Source organism: Danio rerio, chromosome 21, assembly GCF_049306965.1.
Source record: "Danio rerio strain Tuebingen ecotype United States chromosome 21, GRCz12tu, whole genome shotgun sequence".
Taxonomy (NCBI): domain Eukaryota; kingdom Metazoa; phylum Chordata; class Actinopteri; order Cypriniformes; family Danionidae; genus Danio; species Danio rerio.
The window spans coordinates 15,766,368-15,786,052 of record NC_133196.1 but is presented as its reverse complement, the minus strand read 5'-3'; the positions used below and the strand labels follow the sequence as shown (position 1 = coordinate 15,786,052).

The 19,685-nt window shown below is 36.6% G+C and overlaps 2 protein-coding genes across 7 annotated transcripts in view; both read left to right on the top strand.

Annotated features, from left to right (window-relative positions):
- Positions 1 to 6,751, top strand: part of cacna1bb (calcium channel, voltage-dependent, N type, alpha 1B subunit, b) — a 264,119-nt gene extending 257,368 nt beyond the window's left edge. For 2 of the 3 annotated variants that reach the window (XR_012396671.1, XR_012396670.1), the window contains exon 48: positions 1,803 to 3,279. Coding sequence is in view for 1 of the 3 variants with exons in the window: in XM_017352993.4 (XP_017208482.3) it covers positions 1,803 to 2,351 (549 nt within the window). In the remaining 2 variants the exon portion in view is untranslated. Of the gene's footprint in view, positions 1 to 1,802 lie in introns of all 3 variants that reach the window. The other variant, XM_017352993.4, reaches the window with a different exon arrangement.
- Positions 6,752 to 9,961: 3,210 nt separating this feature from the next.
- si:ch211-196i2.1 overlaps positions 9,962 to 19,685 on the top strand; it is a 120,295-nt gene continuing 110,571 nt past the window's right edge. For all 4 annotated transcript variants that reach the window (XR_012396669.1, XR_012396667.1, XR_012396666.1 and 1 more), the window contains exon 1: positions 9,962 to 10,261. Coding sequence is in view for 1 of the 4 variants with exons in the window: in XM_009295261.5 (XP_009293536.1) it covers positions 10,144 to 10,261 (118 nt within the window). In the remaining 3 variants the exon portion in view is untranslated. The remainder of the gene's footprint in view (positions 10,262 to 19,685) is intronic.

Here is a 19,685-nt window from a genome sequence, read left to right as displayed (position 1 = left end):
GGGTATATGAAGACGGATGTTTAATGTTTACTCAGTACTTAAGTGCTTCCAGTGAACTGTTGTGTGGTTACAAAATCAATGTGTTTAAGACCTGATTTCTCCAAAAATCAATGATCTTCACTTCCTGATTGATACAATATAAAGTGGGTCTCAGAATGAACAATAAGCCCTGCATTCAATTCCATTGTTCTGCACACTGTCTTTAAAATATAAACAATTATTTGCTGCTCCTGATGGCACATGTGTTTTATTGGCTTTTCATCTCATTTTAGGTTAAAGAACAAAATGAATGCTTAAGTCTATTTAACTGATTTTAATTACATTACAACAGTGATGCTGAAAAAATACACTTACAAATACAAATACACTTCATTGAACATTTACACAGACATCAATTATATGCTATATAACTGCAGGTTAACTATGTTTATATATAATAAATTCAGCTGTTAACCCCTTCACGTGTAAGATCATACTAGTGTAATTAGCCTTGGATGGTCCCTGAAGCGTACAATCACACTGGTGTGATTTTAACATTAGAGCGCACGTCATCAACTGCTCAAAAATTTGACAACTCGTGCTGAGGCACAAGAAAAGGTGTGCAGTGCTTGTCATAAATCACAATTTATCCATGTTTTCAAACAAATAACATTTATTTTAGATTTCAGATATTCAAATACACTTAATTACTAATAAAACATACCATCTAAGGTTTGTAAAATACATGTGGATGTCTGGAGATCAATAATAATTATTTTTCAATATAACTAGTCAATGTGCTTTATTTACGCACAATACAACAGTTTTTGTTACTTGATTATTTTCTCTATTCCTCTCCCAGATAAACAGTTTCTTACTTTCAGGTATTTGAGAAGAAAACGATGAACATGAGGTAAATCCAGCAGCTCAGATCTCTTCTGCAGTGCAGACTAAACATGGTGGCGCCCGTTACCATCTTAAAACAAATAATGCGATCATTATCAAGCTGTTTTAAAGAAAAAATGTATCTATCCCATATTTGGGATTTGGAGTATGAGTAATTTCACAATTTAGTTGGCACATTTGTAAATAAATACACAAAAGCGGAAAAGGAAATATGATTAAAAAAACTAAATATGATATATACATAGACTATTGGGGCTGGTGGGTCACATGATAAACGCCACGCGCGCCATGGGACCTTAGAACACAATGAATTCTATGTGACGGTCACATTAAAAAACTCACGCAGGAGGGTCAGCTGGAGTATTTAAAACTCATGGGTGAAAGGGTTAAAAACTATTAGTTACTAGTAAGTTAAAGTTATTAGCAACTAATAAAGTTATAGTAACTAATAACCTTAACTATTTCGAATTTGATTGTAATGCAGTAATGTGAGTCTTTTGTAAAGCACTATAGACCATTTCAATGTGTTGATGTCTTTGGCCCATACACATTTCCTGCTTATTATCAAACTATTTTATAACTGTAACAAGAGGAAATTCAATCATGATAAAACATCTATCATAACATTATTTATCAATATGTGCTTCCTTTTGGATTCTCAGAAGCTATAGAAATTCAAAATGTAAAACAGGAAATACACAGGGACCATTGTTTTTGTTTACATCCCTCAAAATGGTCTATACAAAAAAACTTAAAGTAAACTGAACTTAATAAAAGTAACCATATGCAATCGAAAATAGGCACCTTAACTTTCCACTGGAAGTTTATCGGAAAGGGGAAAACACTAGCTTTCCATTTACCTCATTCCTGTTTACTTGTGAGTCATTCATTTTCTTCTCCTCTCCACTGTGTTTCAGGGAATTAACGCAGCTAAAGGAAGCTCAGTGGGTCATACCTCAGGCACCAGCACACCCTGCCGCGGGCGTAGACAGCTTCCCCAGACACCTCTTACCCCTCGGCCTGCTGTTGCCTATAAGACTGCCAACTCTTCTCCGGTCCAGCTCAACACTGCCCAATCTACAGGGCCCTGCCCCGCTCGCCTTAGTCGTGGCCTGTCAGAGCACGATACCTTACTCAGCGGTAGCATCCACCGCCAATCCCCTGTGCCTGTCACTCGTATTGGCTCTGACCCCAGCTTAGGTCCCCTCCAGCAAGACTCGCACTTGTCTGAAGCGGAAGACTTTCACGATGCCTTGAGCACGTACGGCACCGGTCGCTCCCCTAGAACTACCGCCATCATCGCCCACACGTCATCTGGTGCGACCGCCACTTCTACGCTGCTGTCCCGAAGCCAGAGCGGAGTCCCCAACGGGTACCACTACTCCCTCGGAGTGAACGCGGCTCCGGGATTGAGTGGGAGAGCGTCTGGAAGCTACCAGGAGACTGAGAGAGATGACTGGTGTTAACATGATTCAATCTAGAATGAGTTTTATCGTCTTTGCCCCAAGAGCAGGAGGGAAACAAGAGTTACGTCCACAGTTTACACTATTTTCCGCCCGTTTACCATCATGATCGAGCGTATGTGGTTTTGAAAGGTGTTCTTCTCTTGTTTTGAATGAAGCAGGTGTCTGTCACCGCTTACAAAGGTAGCGGCAATATTGAGGTCTTGATAGGTTTCAGGATGAATAGTTTAGCCTCAAGTGATGCACCACACTGCTTTCATTTCATTAGGGCTGATTCTAGAAGGGTCACATATGGGTGAGTTGATCACATGAGATCAAGACCTCAGACCTCAGAGAGGAAGACGGCCAAAAATGCAAACTATGATGGAAACAGTTGCAGGGGATAAAGGGACAAGGTTAGTTGTTAGTGTTCGAAAGGCTGTTTAGACTTTTTTGCACAGGAGGCTTTGATTGAGAATTCTAGGGATGTAGGCCATGTGTCCACCAAAGCATTTCTTGCTAAAGTCTAATTTACATGTTAGATTTGGCTCTCGTTTGTTTATATGCAGCTTGGGATTCTGAAGCCAGCCACTAGAGGGCGATCAAACTATTTTGGCTTCACTTTTCAAGATGGGTGAGGCATCCGTGGTCTGTTCCATTCTGAGTGTCGCGTGCTTGCCATTTTTAATGGCCATCGAGTGTTGACAAATGTTCAACTTTGCGTAAAATGTAGCACTTTTACTCAGTCATCCAATCACAGAGGAGGAGGGTTAGGACAAAACCCACACTAATCAACTGTAATGTTTCTATTGTATTACTGAACAACGGTGGTCACAAGAGTCTCCGTATTTGTACCACATGAAATCCCCCAGATTACCATAATAATATTATGAACAATAATGCTCAGAGACCAGCTAAGCAGCTAAGTGGTGGTCTGGTCAGCTTGCTAAAATGCTAAAAAATACTTTGGTGGGCACACAGCCTTAAGGTTTGCACACTGCTGTAACTCTAGATCATTCTGAAATAGTCAGTCTACTCCCATCTACCTAAAAAAAAGGCCAAATTGAACTCCCTTGTCTATCAGACTGCATTAGATCGAATATCTTTTCACAGTGTTCCATTTTGTACCTTGTATATGAGTGTAGCTGGACATTACATAAGGTCTAATCCTTTTCTTACTCTCAAGAGGTAAGATACCAAGTGCCTAAATTTTATTGCCACATTGGTGCACGATGCATTACAAAGCATTTTGACCTATTGAGGCAATAAACTGATGCTGTTCGCTGTAGGGTAAATGTCACTAATATTTGTTTCCTAAATGTATTTAGGCATGTATTTGAAGAAGGAGGTTGCACAAAACAAAGAGTGTAGCATTGTAAGGATAGATTAAGTGGATGTTAACGATGTTGGTCTTTTCAGCGTGTTTTACTGAAACAATTCAGGGGAAAATTGATGATATATTTAAAAATATGGGAATTGCGATTGATTTCTAGAGGACTGAAAGGATGTTAGAATGTTGTGTTTGTTGGTTGCTATTGGTGTCAGTGTTGTTTCCACAGGGCATATGGTGGGCTCATGCCTTTCTCTTCCAGTGTTTGGTTAGAGGATGAAGGTGAAATGTATTAATGCGCTTTGATGGCTTACTCTTGTATCTTATTCACCATACAAAGGGTTTGAGTGTGACCTAAATGAGATGAAGAATATGTAATATTTGCACAGTTGGTAATATATTGCAATGTTTCTGATGTTAAAAAAGATTCTCAGTTTTTCTGAAAAGGTGGATTTCACTTTGATCCTGCCCCTGATTTCAATTTGTCGAATTTGACTTTTTTATAGGTTTCTTAGATTGTGGTATTTTTAAAGGTGAACCCAGAATAGAGCGCAACAGTGGTTTCCCAAATTATAGCTACATTATATTAGTTTGGAAAGTACCTTTTCATTAATTGACTTCATAAAAACGAAAATTAAGAAGTATTTGAAGCAAAAAAATAAATAAATGAATCCTCCTAAAGCAAACATTAGATGATTTGGTCAGAGGCACAAAATGTTACTAAAGCTATGTAGATAAAATACCGTAATGAATAAAGAATAATTACCTCTGATTAACACAAATAGCTGGGAGGTTTCTGAAATACTCTTTAATTTTGATCTGTGATCTTTATCAAATATCTAAGTCCCATGTAGAAATCTGTTACATGAATCAGATTGTGGATGGAATACATGACAATTACATAGCTGACATTCAAGTTCATGTTTAAGATTTATATACAGTACAGTATAGAAAATATCTGTGAGGAGTTTGCATGTTCTCTCCGTGTCTGCGTTGGTTTCCTATATGGGTGCTTTGGCTTCCCCCACAAGTCCAAAGACATGTGGTATAGGTGAATTGGGTAGGCTAAATTGTCTGTAGTGTATGTGTGTAAATGGGTGTGTATGGATGTGTAAGAAAGTCTTATTTGTTTTATTTAGGATGGAATAAAAGCAGTTTTTAATTTTTAATTTTTCTTTTCTTTTTATTTTTTTTAATTAAAAAAAATTACTGTCAAAATTGTTAGTCCCTTTAAGCTATATTTTTATAACTATTTTAAAACTATTATGTTATAATAATTCCGACTTCAATACCCAAATATCTGTTTAACGGAGAGCAGATTTTTTTTAACACATTCCTAAACATAATTCTTTTAATGTTTAATTTCTAATAACTGATTTATATTATCTTTGCATAAAGACAGTAAATAATTTTTTACTAGATATTTTTCAAGACACTTCTCTACAGCTTAAAGTGACATTTAAAAGCTTAATTAGGTTAACTAGGCAGGTTAGGGTAAATAGGCAAGTTACTGAATAACAATGGTTTGTTCTGTAGACTGTAGAAGAAAAAAAATAGCTTAAAGGGGCTAATAATTTTGACCTTAAATGGCTTTTAAAAAATAAAAACTGTTTTTATTCTGGCTGAAATAAAACAAATAAGACTTTCTCTAGAAGAAAAAAATATTATCAGACAATAAGTGAATTATTTTTCTTTCTTTTTTGTTCTTTTTTTTTTTTTTTTTTGCTCTGTTAAACATCATTTGGGAAATTAAAAAAAGAAGGGGGGCTTATAATTTTGACTTCAACTATATATATGTTGCATAGATGACAATTTTGTATATGTGAAATCCAAATATGAACTAGTATGTCATATAAATATTTAGTCATTTGCTAACATTACCATATATCCGATTTCTATGTGGGGAGTTTTAAATTGTTGTAGAATAAATATAACTCTTGAAATATGCTTAAAATCAGCTAAGCGATTGCAATGAAATTTCAGTCTACATATACAATTCTTCACTAGGCATTATTAGTCATCCTTAAACACATTATGCATAAACTATTGCTTACGGATTTCAACAGTCATGATACTATTGTTGGTAGTTTTCCAGTTCCAAAAAAATGAACTAAGCCTTCAGCTGTGGAATCTGTTGTGCTCTGTAGTTTGTGCAGGTAAAGGTTAACTGTTGAAGTACAGTAGGGCTATGCAACAAAATGACACTTTAGGACTGCTCCTCATCCTGTAGCTTTACCTGCACTCAACACACTCCAGCTTTAGCACCAGTGGGACCAATTCACCGATTTACAGGATGTGTTTAGCTCACCTAAAAATGCCAGATTCTATTGAATGATGCATTATGCTTTCTATCGATCTGCCCTCTGAAGGTATAAAAGAGAATATAGTGATATTTGTACTGGTTGCACTAAGAGGTGAACCGATGTTGTATTATGTCTTTGAACAGATGGTTATTGTAAAGACATTTGATTTATTTTTTTACAGTATGTGATGTAGTAGTAAACTGCCCTTGCCCACCATTTCCTTGTTTTTGGGATGGAGATGATTGTTGTGAACCTAATAGACTTCCCTTAATTTAAACACCACCTTTTCTCTTAAGATAAAAGAAAAAAAAGAAGAAAAAAAATATATATATACCAGGTGCCAAATTTATTACAGCACTAGTTTGTCTCTGTGTGCTGTTGACCTGTGGCTAATCTTTTTGGATGATGTCATGTTTGCATGTTATGATGACATATGTGCATGTAGGAAATTGTATACCTTCATCCATGTTTTTCTATCAGGAGTTAATTGGCTGTTGACTTTTTTAAAATCTTTTTATTTTTCCTCAGAAATATTCTTTGAAACACAGCCCTGGATAAATGGGAGAACATTAGAAGATACTTCACGTCTCAGTTTGTTGTAAAAGAGTTGTCGAACACATTGGAGCGATGCATAGGGATGACTGTGATCTAACAATCGATCTATGATGCCATATATTTCTGCTCATTGACTCTTATCAGTCTTATCATTTCCACCATATACATTTTGTATTGAAAAAAAAAATAGCATCACTGGATTGAGAGATATATGGAAATAAAACTTGCAAATAAAATCTGTTGCCTTTCTTTAATCTTTTATAATCAGATATGTTTGTGTAATGGACTAAGGAGAATTTATCACAGGTCCGTAGTCATCCAGGGTTTGGATGATTGGAAAGACCCACCCCTCACTGACACTGACTGTTATGCCATTATAAATAGTGAAAATAACCCATTGAAAAAGGTTTGAAGACCGGGTGGAATTCTCTGTCGGCTGTCACTTCAGTGTAACTTCAGCCAATCAATTTTGTCCAGTTGCACACAGTTATTTTTCATGAGTCCAACATCCAGCTGTGCAAGAAAACACAACCTGATGGTCATCTTTTGCTTCTGTATTGTTTTTAAAAAGAACAAAATATGATACAAGTATCTTTTGATTGTAAATCACGGATCATGGATGAGTGTTTGGCTATTGTTGTTATACATGAATTTTCAAAGCACTTTTTTTTGTTATAATGAACATCAGACAATCTATTTTATCTAAAATAGTGCTTAAAATGTCATTAAAAAGCAGTACTCATTACTAAATAGTAGCTTAAATGAGTCCTATAACCGCAAACTGGTCCATTCATTCATTCAGTTTCTTGTCGGCTTAGTCCCTTTATTAATTCGGGGTCGCCACAGCGGAATGAACCGGCAACTTATTCAGCACGTTTTTACGCAGCGAATGCCCTTCCATCCGCAACCCATCTCTGAGAAACAAACTTTTTGAGAAAAAAGAACCACCCCTTTTACCAGGCTGGCTACGGGCCTGTTTCAATTATAATGGTCAAAATAGTTTTGTTCCCACCGGAAAATAAACATTTTTATATGTTAAAACTAATGTATTAAAATAGATTTGTTTTATTTTAAAGATAAAAACGGAATGGTTTTAATGTTTTTAAGTATTACAAGTTTTAAAATAAGTATTTAAATATTCATAAAAATATGTTATATTTAATTTGGCATAAAATTTCAGCAAAATCTAGATTGAATACACCTTTAAATAGACTTTGACTACACAGCTAGTTTACATTTTCCACATTTTCATTTGTAGTGCAGCCATATTAATATTAAACAACTTGTTTTTTTGTTTTTTTTACTCCAAGTATAATCAGTGGTGTAAAGTAACAAATTACAAATACTCCTGTTACTATAATCATTTAATTTTTTCTCTGGAATTGTAATTTACCAAGTAGTTTTAAAAATGTGTACTTTTACTTTGCCTTGAGTAGATTTTTAGTGCTGTATTGGTATTTACTCCACTACTTTCCTTCAACCTGTAGTCAGTACTTTATGTGTTTTTTGTCTATGGGTATTGGCTAACTACAAAACTCCTGTCCAATCAAATCGCACATAGAAAGTAAATCACTTCATACTGAACAACCTCAATACATGGGTGCTTTATAAATGCAGCAAGCCTTTTGGAAACATTAAAAATGTCGAAGAAGATGGTCCGAAATCTTTACAAGCAATGACCCAGAGACGTTTTACAGACTGCATGTCACTGATGAGAATATGAAGGATGGCGTCTATATGATGACTGAAATCACCAAACAACCTTAATCAATCACTAAATGGAATAAAAGAAGAATGAAAGGAAAGGACTAAACGAAGGAAGGACTAAACTAATTTAGGAAGGATTTAAGGGAACTACTGAATAAACTAAGAAAGGGAGGATGGACGGAACGAATGAATAAAGGACCTTATGAAGAAAGGGACAAAAATATGAACGAACAAACAAACGAATGAATAATTGAATGATTGAAGGGTGGGAGGAAGGAATGAAGGGAAAAAAACATGTATGAAGGAAGGAAGGAACGAACAAAGGAATGAAGAAACAAACAAAGGAATGAATAAACAAGGAACCTAGAGAAGGAAAGAACAAAAATATGAACGAACAAATTAATGAATGAATGAATAATCGAGTGAATAAATGAGAGAGCGAACGAATGACTGAATGAGCGAATGAAGAGAGGAACGAAGGAAGGACCAAATGACGAAGTAAGGATTCAAGTAAGGACTCAACAAACTAAGGAAGGAAGGAACAATGGAAAGAATGAATAAATGAAAGGAGGGAGGAAGGAATGAGGAAGGAAACAAATAAATGAAGGACCAAATGAATGAATGAATGAACAAGGGACCCAATGAAGGAAATAACAAAAATATGAACGAACAAACGAATGAATGAGAGAGTGAACGAATGAATGAGCTAACGATTGAAGAGACGATTCAAGGAAGGACTGAACAAACAAAGGAAGGAAGGATGGAACGAACGAACGAATGAATTAATGAACAAAGGACTCAATAAAGAAAAGAGCAAAAATATGAAAGAACAAACAAATGAAAGAGCAAATGAATGAATGAATGAATGAATGAATGAATGGATGGATGGATGGAGGGAGGGGGGAGGGAGGGAGGGAGGAAGGAACAAAGGAAGGAAGAAACAGATGAATGAAGGAAGGAGTAAACAAACGGATTAATAAATGAATGAAGGAAGGAAGGAAGGAAGGAAGGAAGGAAGGAAAGAAGGAAGGACAGAACAAACATCAATGAAAGGAAGGCTGGAAGGAACGAACAAATATGGAAAGATCACTAAGTGCACCACAGAATGTTACACCCCTGCACAAACTGCATGTTAACGTATTAACTTTTCACAGCGCAACACTCATTACTTAATACTCGAGTACTTTTAAAGGGGCCACTTTTTACTTCTACTTTAATAATATTTACAACAAATACTTTTACTCTACTTGCACTACATTTTTGGGCAAGTAATAGTACTTTTACATGAGTATGATTTTTTTTAGTACTCTTTTCACCACTGAGTATATACTTGTAAGTTTAGTGAACTTATAACATCAAACTGCCATGACTGTAAAACATCAATAATTATTAATAGTCTTACAATTGTGGCTGATGTCTTAACAATCATAGATAAGTGAAAGTAGGCCTATATTTGGCCAAATAAATAAACAAATATAGCCTAAATATACTTTCACTTGTCTATCTATGTAAGCATAATTTAGATAGCCTATAAATGGTGAACTTAAAGTGTACTTATTTTAGTTTAAAATAACTATAGTACAGCATCAGCACACTTGGCTAAACTTTTCCCCCCTTTATTCAAACTTTTTAGTCCTTCATATGTTAATACGTCTTGTCATGCTACTTCTCATTGGCCCGTGGCAAATGTTTGGGCGGAGCCTCTCCAGCAAATACTATCCAGATGAAGGTGTCTGACTGCAAGCGCGCGGCGTTCGCAAGGTGAACACAAGTGACGCAGAGACGCAGCCAAACATCAACAGTAGACACCTAGCATTGCAATATTAACCTCTTTAGACCAGTTTTATCAAACTTTAAACTCTCAAAATGAGATGAATGGTCAAGGTGTTTATATAGCAGCTTTATAAATTAGGCAGAAAAGATGCTCGTGTCAGTAGTGTGGACAGCAGTTTTATTTACTCTGGTAACAGCCTCCATCACGGACACCAGTCCTACTGACGTACCAGACACGGAGAGCGGTTCGGGGATGTTTCTACCAGGTAAGACGTCAACATGTAATTGAATAGTGTTTTTATTGTCAGTTGTACGGGCGTTTGCGTATGTTTGTTGAGAATTTATTTCACTTACTGGCCACTTTACTATTTTGCATGCTCAGATAACTGAATATAAACTGTGAATTCATAAGCTAATATTGTTTTTAAAATAAAATTCAACTCCTAATGTGAACTTAAGAAGTGCAGACTAGGTTTACCTCATGTTTCTCATCATACTGAGGCAAAACAGCAGGTGAATAGTAAGAAACAAAGTTTATAAATCATCATAATTCCCCAATATAGTAATTTGCATGTATATCTAGCACAGAAATATAAACATTGGATGAAGGTAACTTCTTAATAGACTAACATGTTTTTAGTGAGAGGATTTTGGAAACATCTGTTTGTTACCATAATTTAGAAAATACTGTCAACAGTTTGAAAACATCTGTAAAAATCTTCAAAATATTGATATGGATAAAGCTCTGAGGTCTATATGTAAGTGCTGCTGAAGTGGATATTTGGCTTAGTGATTTCAAAATGTGTTTTATTTATAATCTGACCCAAAATCGATTTTCAAAGTCGAAAATTTTCGAAAATCGAAGTTTGATTAAAAAAAAATAGAAGATTTATTTCCATTAGACTGAAAAGCCCCATTGTAAACTGCAAAGAGCCCAAACTCTCAAAACTGGCACGTGCCTGATTTATGTATTTATTTGTTTATTTGCCTGGAGATTCTCACCTTTAACCTAATCTCTTGATGTTAAAAGTTAATTTATGTAAATGTTGTTTTGTCAGTATTTTTAATGACCAATGTTTTCCTCTGGGAGCCGCTGTTGTTTAAAGTAAGTTTCACGGAATAGGAGCAGGTGCAGGTACTTCAGCACTGAACTATTCTGACACCCCGCCTGTTTAAATCACACTACTGCTGTTTTTCTAAACATAAGGGCTGAAACTGCACACACACACACACACATTATTGTTAAACGCTGGTCATTGATTTCAGCATGAAGCTCCTCACCCGTTTTCGCTGTTTTTGTCCAAACACATGTTTAACAGATTTTGTGGCAGATGTGAGAGAAATTAGTTCCAGCAATTTTGGGAGAAGGTGAAGGATGCCATCGTGTCCGCAAACAAATGTACACTGTGTTTATTAAAATGCCCTTTGCCTGCATTATGCTAGAGCAGATGCATTTGACAAATGATGCTTACGTTTAACCTTTTTTTTTTTTAACTTAAAGGTATTTCTGCATTAGGGTATATGCACAGAGACTTTTAATTTCAGTCAACCAGCCTCAGCGCTTCCGGCTAACTGTCTTTCCATTAAAAAATTGCCACATTTAAGGTCTGATTTCTTTACAAGTGATTTTCACCGCCTGATAGATACAGCATATGAAATACAGTGGGTCTCAGAGCAGACAAGAAGCACTGTATTAAATTCCATTTTCCCCTCGTCATGTCTTTACAATATGACAGATTTAGTCCAGTATTTTCAATGGAGTTTCTGCGCTTGCCTGCTGATCCTGACTGTGCTAGCGATTACATGGTCTTTTATCTTGTTTTACTTTTGAACAAGTTAATGAATGCTGAAGTCTATTTAACTGAATGTTTTGTAATTGCATAACAACAACAATCAATGCTGGAAAAGGAACCTTATAAAATAAAAAGTCACTTTAAACTTCCACCAGAAGTTTATCATTGGCTGAGAAACACTTGATGTGCATATAAAGCTCTTTCAATTGTGTTTATTGCATGATTTGCACTTTTGGTTTACCAGGATATACAGTAACCTCTTGTGCTTTATCAGTGAACAATGATTATTAATCAATGTTTTGCTTAGGACCACTATTAAAGACTAAAATAGCTTATATTTGCCATGCCAAGTTATATAGTTTCGCCATTATCACATGTATTGCATGATATGTTGGTACTGTATGGGTTAACATTTAATATCTTTTAATTATTGTCATTTTAATTTTAGATTAATCAATATCTATATTTAGAAGTAATTCTTTACTGTGAATAAAATAAAAATATAGTAAAAATTCAGATGCTTTATTAAAAAATCCTGAGTTCATAGTTCATCATCATTTTTTTTCTCACATTTCTTTTCTAAATTCTCACAATTTTGAGAACAGGTTTTCCTATATTCTCAGCTTGTTTTCAGTCATGAGTTGTTATAACTCAAATATGTCAAAGGTGTGATTTTTATTTAGTAGGCTTGAGTTTGTATCTCATGATTCTGTAATTGCTGTAAGATAATGGGTTTAAACCTAACATTCCTGAGACTTCTTAACTCAAAAATATTTTGATGTGCAATTCTGAAAAGTCTCACAGTTCTGAGATCACATCTTGCAGTTTTCAAAATTGTGACAGTCGCAAAGGCATAAATCTAAACAGTTCAATTCTTACAATTTTGACCTTATAGATTGTCAATAATATCTCTACATCTATATCTTGCAATTATTAAGCTTAAAAATAATGAGTCAAAAAAAAATAAAAAATTTGAGTCAATTTTTTTGTATATACACTCACTGGCCACTTTATTAGGTACACCTGTCTAACTACTCTTTCATAATCAGCCAATTTTCTAATCAGCCAATCACATGGCTGCAACTCATGCATTTAAGCATTTAGACATGTTGGGGTCAGACTTTGGCATCAATATTATCAAAGCATGGATTCATTCTGCCTTGTATCAATGAATCAGGTTAATGGTGGTGGTGTAATGGTGTGAGGGACATTTTCTTGGCAAACTTTGGGCCCTTTAGTACCAATTGAACATTGAGTCACACCACAGCCGACTTGAGTTTTGTTGCTGACCATGTCCACAGTGTACCCATATTCTGATGGCTACTTCCAGCAAGATAATGCACCATGTCATAAAGTGCCAATTATCAAAGACTGGTTTCTTGAACATGACAATGAGTTCACTGTGCACAAATGGCCGGCACCAGATTTCAATTCAATATAGCACTTTTTGGGTGTGGTGGAACAGGAGATTCGCATCATGGACGTGCAGAATTGTGGACCACAATCTCTGAGGAATATTCCCAGTACCTTGTTGAATCTATGCCACAAAGGATTAAGGCAGTTCTGAAGCTAAATGGGGGTCCAACCCAGTACTAGTAAGGTGTACCTAATAAAATGGCCGGTGAGTGTATATTTGTTATAGTATAATAATCATCCAGTTAAAGCAGGTGTAGCAAAAGCAAATTTAAAAAGCGTCAACATTTGTTCTTTGAATCAGTTTGATAATCTTAGTCAAATTGTGATAAACCAAGCTAGTTCTCTTTAGCTTCTACAAAAGTGTTTAAAGTTTATAAGAAGCTCATCGGGGGATTTTGCCCAAATTTGGCTCTAAAAAATGCAGACTAACCACAAGAACAATGCTAGTTACTAAATGCCAGTTTACTCATGTTTCATCCATGTTGTAAAGTCAAGGACCGAGACGCACACTCCTCGGGCTCATTAGGTTGCTTTATTAGTTTTAGCTCATTCTTCTTTTCAATTGTTTTAATCAACCTTCTGTGATCTCATCAAACAACCTACAGAAAGGTAGGCTTGGCTTTACAAGCTCAGATTTTACGGTCAGGCTGACAGATGAGCGCGTTTATTAAATCCAGACTCCTGCTGAAGAGTGAATGTAATGACTGAGATGGCTTGGTAGAGTCGGTGTGTGCTGTGGAAAGCCTGTTTAGGCTCAACAGGTCCAGACGAGAAGGTTTGAAGTTACATAATGCACATTCAATTGTTACTGTAGATTTACAACACGCACTTGACTTTCTGAGGCGGATGCCAAGTTATTTAATTTTATAGGCGTGCAGTAAAACTGGTTGTGATTATGTGTGTTTTGTTGTTTTTGAGAAATCAGAACACAATGTGATGAAATTATGATTCTGACCGATGACTTCATGCCTCCCACCATGGAGGTGTGTGAAAAGTGTGCGCAAACAAACCTTCCATTGCTTTAGGGCACAGCTTGCTGCTGTAATGTCATGCTTGTGAAAGTTTGTGTTACTCAAAGCTGATTTTTACTGAATTTGAGTTGCTTTGGATCTTTTGACAGACTTGATGGATTAGATTCTTTTGTTTGGTCTCCTTTTTTTCCAACTAGATTCATTTGTTTGAGTTGGACACATGCAGGTTTCTTTGAACTCACAGTTTGGTCGAGCCTAAAACAAAAGTATCACATTTTAAAACCTCTTTTTTAACGTAATTATTTCTGATGATATTTCTTATACATAACTCATGAGGTTATCATCTTGCGGAGCACACATGCAAAAATAATATTTTTATGAACGATTGGACCTTAATTTTTTGATTATTTTAAAAGAAATGAGCTCTCTAGGAGATCATAATTGGCGAACACTGTTGTTTTCCATAAAGCACAGGATTGTCACATGCTGGATAACTAAAAGCTTTCTTCTCTGTTTTATTTATTATTAAAAGCTTTGAATTCAGGATTGTTGTTAGTGTGGATAAAAGAAAATAAGATCACACAGTATGTTTATGCAACTTGAATCTTGGATGAAAGATCGTGCTTATTCAGCAGACAGAGTTGAATACCCTCAGGTTATGAAACATTTTGACACGGAGTTTTCTTATTTATTAGAACTGTAACTCTACACTCTAGTGTATAGGTTCATGGGTTATATACACACTAATATAGCAGTATATATATCAGATGTATTGTCTGACAGCTCTCTCATGTCTATATTGAGATTGATTGAGGTTAAGTGCAAAGACGTTGTGTGTGTCACGATGAAACGATGAAAACTGTAGTTCTAGAGATTTGGACATGCTTTTACTTATTATATTTGCGGTAAAACCGATTTATCAAGCAGTGCATTCGGAAAGTATTAATAGCGACTCAAATCTTCCACATTTTTTCATGTTACAGTCTTATTCCAAAATGGATTAAATTAATTTATTTCCTTAACATTGTACACACAATACCCCATAATGACAATGTGAAAAAATACTCTTTGAAATGGTTAATATACAAGAAAAAAGAAAAAGAAAAAAAACAGTGCATGTCGAAGCACAAACCAAGCATGAAGACAAAGGAATTGTCTGTAGACCTCCAAGACAGGATTGTTTCCAGGCACAAGGCTAGGGAAAGTTACAGAAAAATTTCTACATCATTCGTAAGTGGAAGATGTTTGGAACAACTAGAACTCTTCCTAGAGCTGGCCGGCCATCTAAGCTGAGTGATCGGGGAAGAAGGGCCTTAGTCAGGGAGGTGATCGATAACTCGATGGTCATTCTGTCTGAGCTCCAGTGATCTTCTATGGATAGAGGAGAACCTGACAGAAGGACAACTGTCTGTGCAGCAATCCACCAATCAGGCCTGTATGGTAGGGTGGCCAGACGGAAGCCACTCCCCACCTTGAATTTGGCAAAAGGCATCTGAAGGACTCTCAGACCATAAGAAGCAAAATTCTCTGGTCTGATGTGACTAAAATTTAACTCCTTGGAGTGAATGCAGGCATTACGTTTAGACAAAACCAGGCACCGCTCATCACCCGGCTAATACCATCCCTACAGTGAAGCATGGGGGTGGCAGCATCATGCTGTGGGGATGTTTTTCGGCAGCAGGAACTGGAAGACTAGTCAGGATAGAGGGAAAGATTAATGCAGGAGTGTACAGAGACATGAATGAAAACCTGCTTCAGAGTGCTCTTGACCTCAGACTGGTGCGACGGTTCATCTTCCAGCAGGACAATGACCCAAAGCACACCGCCAAAATATCAATGGAGTGGCTTCACAACAACTCTGTGAATGTCCTTGAGTGGACCAGCCAGAGCCCAGACCTAAATTCTATTGAACATCTCTGGAGAGATCTGAAAATGGCTGTACACCGTTGCTTCCCATCCAACCTGATAGAGCTTAAGAGGTACTGCAAAGAGGAATGGGCAAAAATTCCCAAAGACGTGTTTCAACCTTGTGGCATCATATTCAAAAAGACTTGAGGCTGTAATTGCTGCCAAAGGTGCGTCAACAAGGTATTAAGCAAAGGCTGTGAATACAGATGTGATTTTAAAGTTTTTTTTATTTTTAATAAATTTGAAACTATTTTAAAAAAATCTTTTTTTTACATTGTCTTGATGGGGTATTGTATGCAGAATTTTGAGGAAATAAATTTGCATAATAAATAAATAAATACATTTGTAAAAAAAACAAGCAGCACTAGCCTGATGAGAATATGTTACACAGATGCAATGTTCAATTAAAAGTAATTACAAGAGGTTATATTTTAGAGATTAACACTAAATTGTAACACATTACTTTTAAAAGTAACTTTCCCCAGTAATGCATCACTTAACATCTAAATCTGTACTGGGCGAAACACTTTTTGCATGTGTGATTGTGTGATGGTTTTCTTTTATCAGCTGAGAACTTATGAAGAACTTAGGATGTATTCACACCAGGAAAATTAGTTTACTTGCACGTGTGGACCAAACACATTGTAGATGTTATTTTATTTGGTGCGGTTCACTTTCAAACTGCCTTTTTTGCAAGCAAACCGGAAATTGTGAACAAAACAATGTGTGCTAAAGTCAGCTGCTTATTGGAAAGAAATATTTGCGCTCCTGTTGTGTGCAATTGCACACAAATAAAGAGCAACGACTGTAGCTATCTCTAACAAATATAGAACAGTCAAACACCACAACGGCCTTTTCATTTATCTGTCAATGAAACTTCTATCAGAGCTAGAGCTGGGGCATAGACTGGGGTTTCTTAATTGTGGTTCAATCTGGGTAATCATTTAGCAACACTTGCTTAGCAATGGTTTGAGGGTGCACAACTTAATCGACATGTCAGGTTGAGGTCAGCTCATGTTCAAACTTTAAATGAACTATATCAAAGTTTGTTTGGAAGCGGACTGAGACCACCTCTTCAGCTGAGTCTCGGCCCATTTGCTTGGTGTATTCATACCTTCCCAAATGATTCGCTCCAAAGAGGAAAATCAACTTGAGTTTGAATACAACCTTAGAAAACGTGTAAAGGAGTCCAACAGCTCTATTCAATTTTTTATGATTCATCCTGTAAACTAGTGTTTTGTTTTTGGTTCAGTTACTGAAGGCGCATTTTTGGTCCATGTCTATGTACTAGTCAGACCTCATCAGCATTCAGCTGAAAGCAGACTGAAGTCTCTTTTTACAAGGCTCTCAGTCTGATTGTTTGGTGTGCACCAGGTGTTGTAACGCAGAATTATTGTGGATACATACTCGGGTCTACATTTTTGGAGACCAGAAAATATGTACTAGAGGTGCAAAAGTAAAAAAACAAAAGTAAAATATAATATTAGGCTGAAATTGTAGTAAAATCTAAAAATGTGGTCAAATCTAGATAGCCAGAAAATACTCTAGATTGCTTCTAGATTGCTTTTGAAAATCCTGTTGGTTGGGTTTAGAGAGGGGGGTGGCTAGGTCAGTCAGTAAACAGCAAGCTGGTTGGCTAAAATGCATATTGCGGCCTCTGGTGTATTTACTCTAGAAGAGGACAATCAAATGGCACGTAGGAGATCAATTTGAGATCATCAGAAGTACCACAGTGACCTCTGGTGGATTTGCGAAAACAAAAACTGCAGCTCTGGGTACATGTTTTGCAGTCCCCAGAAAAGTAGACCTGGGCACATATCCACAACAAGCCTGGGTTGAGGTTTTGTACGGCACAGTTTCTTAGTTGAACTAAAAATGGCATGACCGTTTATTCCAACCAAACGTGACCTGCAAACTATAAACACACTCCTAAAATGTCACAGCCATCTTCTTTGGTTGAATAATCCCAAAGCCTTCATTGATTGGCTTTAATCATGTTAAATCGGCGTGATGTCTTTGTCATCTTGATGGCGGTTGACTGAAGCATTGGCACCTTTTATTTTTGAGGCCCCTGTAGAGCCTAATGGGCCAGACAGATCTGTAATTTATTACCACTTTTACTACACTCTGTCACAGCTGTAATGTAATCTACAATGTCAACGTCAGGCAAACAGACTGCTGGGGGAAAAAACATAAATCAAGAAATAGCCTAATCATCAAATCGGGTTGTTTGGTGCACTTTTATGTGCAAAAAGAGGTCATATGTTTCAGATGGGATGTCTAGATATAAGCATGCCACAAATATGACCATTTTTCTTGTGGCTTTGACACTCTTGTTGAGGCCGGTTGAGATTGTAAACAGTGCACAGCTGCCTGTAATGATACATCGCGTGGCACTTTGTCTTCTCAGATGCCTGTTGATCCAAACAGCGCAACAGAAACCATGGTAATATCCTGTTAGCGAAGGAAAAAAAAGAAGATGTGAACACCTGGCATCAATATGATTTATACATCTCGAATGATTAAAAACTACACTCGCTCTTCATTGTTGTCTCTCATTTTCTCCACAATAGTAACATTCTCTTCTGTTGAACAGATCTGTAAGCTTCAATGGCTTACAAAAAGAAAAAACTCGGGGATCCAAGGAAAACACCCGGCGTGAGTTAGGAGTAGTGCCTGTCTGCTGGCTGGCTGACAAGAGCAGGCCTGCTGACGATTTGGACCTAATGGCACTCTTGGCACTGTTTTGCCTTGAGGGAAACCTTTAAAATTATCATCATATTGGAAAAAAGTGGAAGGTATCTGAGACTAGAATACTAGCCCCAACATCGCTGCCTGTATGATGTCATGCTGTTCATGGATACTTAAACATTCATGTATTAGACTATTCAGCCGATAATACAACTTAGCACATACTTAGGAACCACTGACTTGTGGCCACAATGAATGACATCATCACAAGCCCTTTTGGGAAAATAAAAATCCCATTGGAACATATGGGCCAGATACGGCACACACCGTTCTGTTTAAACAGGCTGATTGTAATATCTGTGCAGAACCGTGCACCGATGGATTATAAGGTGAAGCTGTTAACAGATTGTTATACACTCACCGGCCACTTTATTAGGTATCCCTGTCCAACATCTCGTTAAGGCAAATTTCTAATCAGCGAATCTCATGACAGCAACTCAATGCACACTGACAAATCTGCAACAACTGCGTGATGATATCATGTCAATATGGTCCAAAATCTCAGCGGAATAGTTACTGTACCTTTTGAAGGTAAAGGGGGTCCAACATATGAACTAGTAAGGTGTACCTAATAAAGTAGCCGGTGAGTGTAGTTGGACAATATTTAGCCATGACTAATATAAATACAGCATTCATCTTTTTTTAGCTAGATAGTTGTTGCAGACTACAAATTATGTCGAGAACATTTTTTTTTTTTTGGAATTTTATGACTAATGTTGCTGTTTGCATTATGACAAACAAGATAAATGGCATCATAACATATGATAAAACCATCTTGGCTGTCAGCATTTTTTCTCTCTCCTGTCTTTTTTGAGTCTCTGCTTGTTTGTGACTTGTCAAATCTCTCAAAT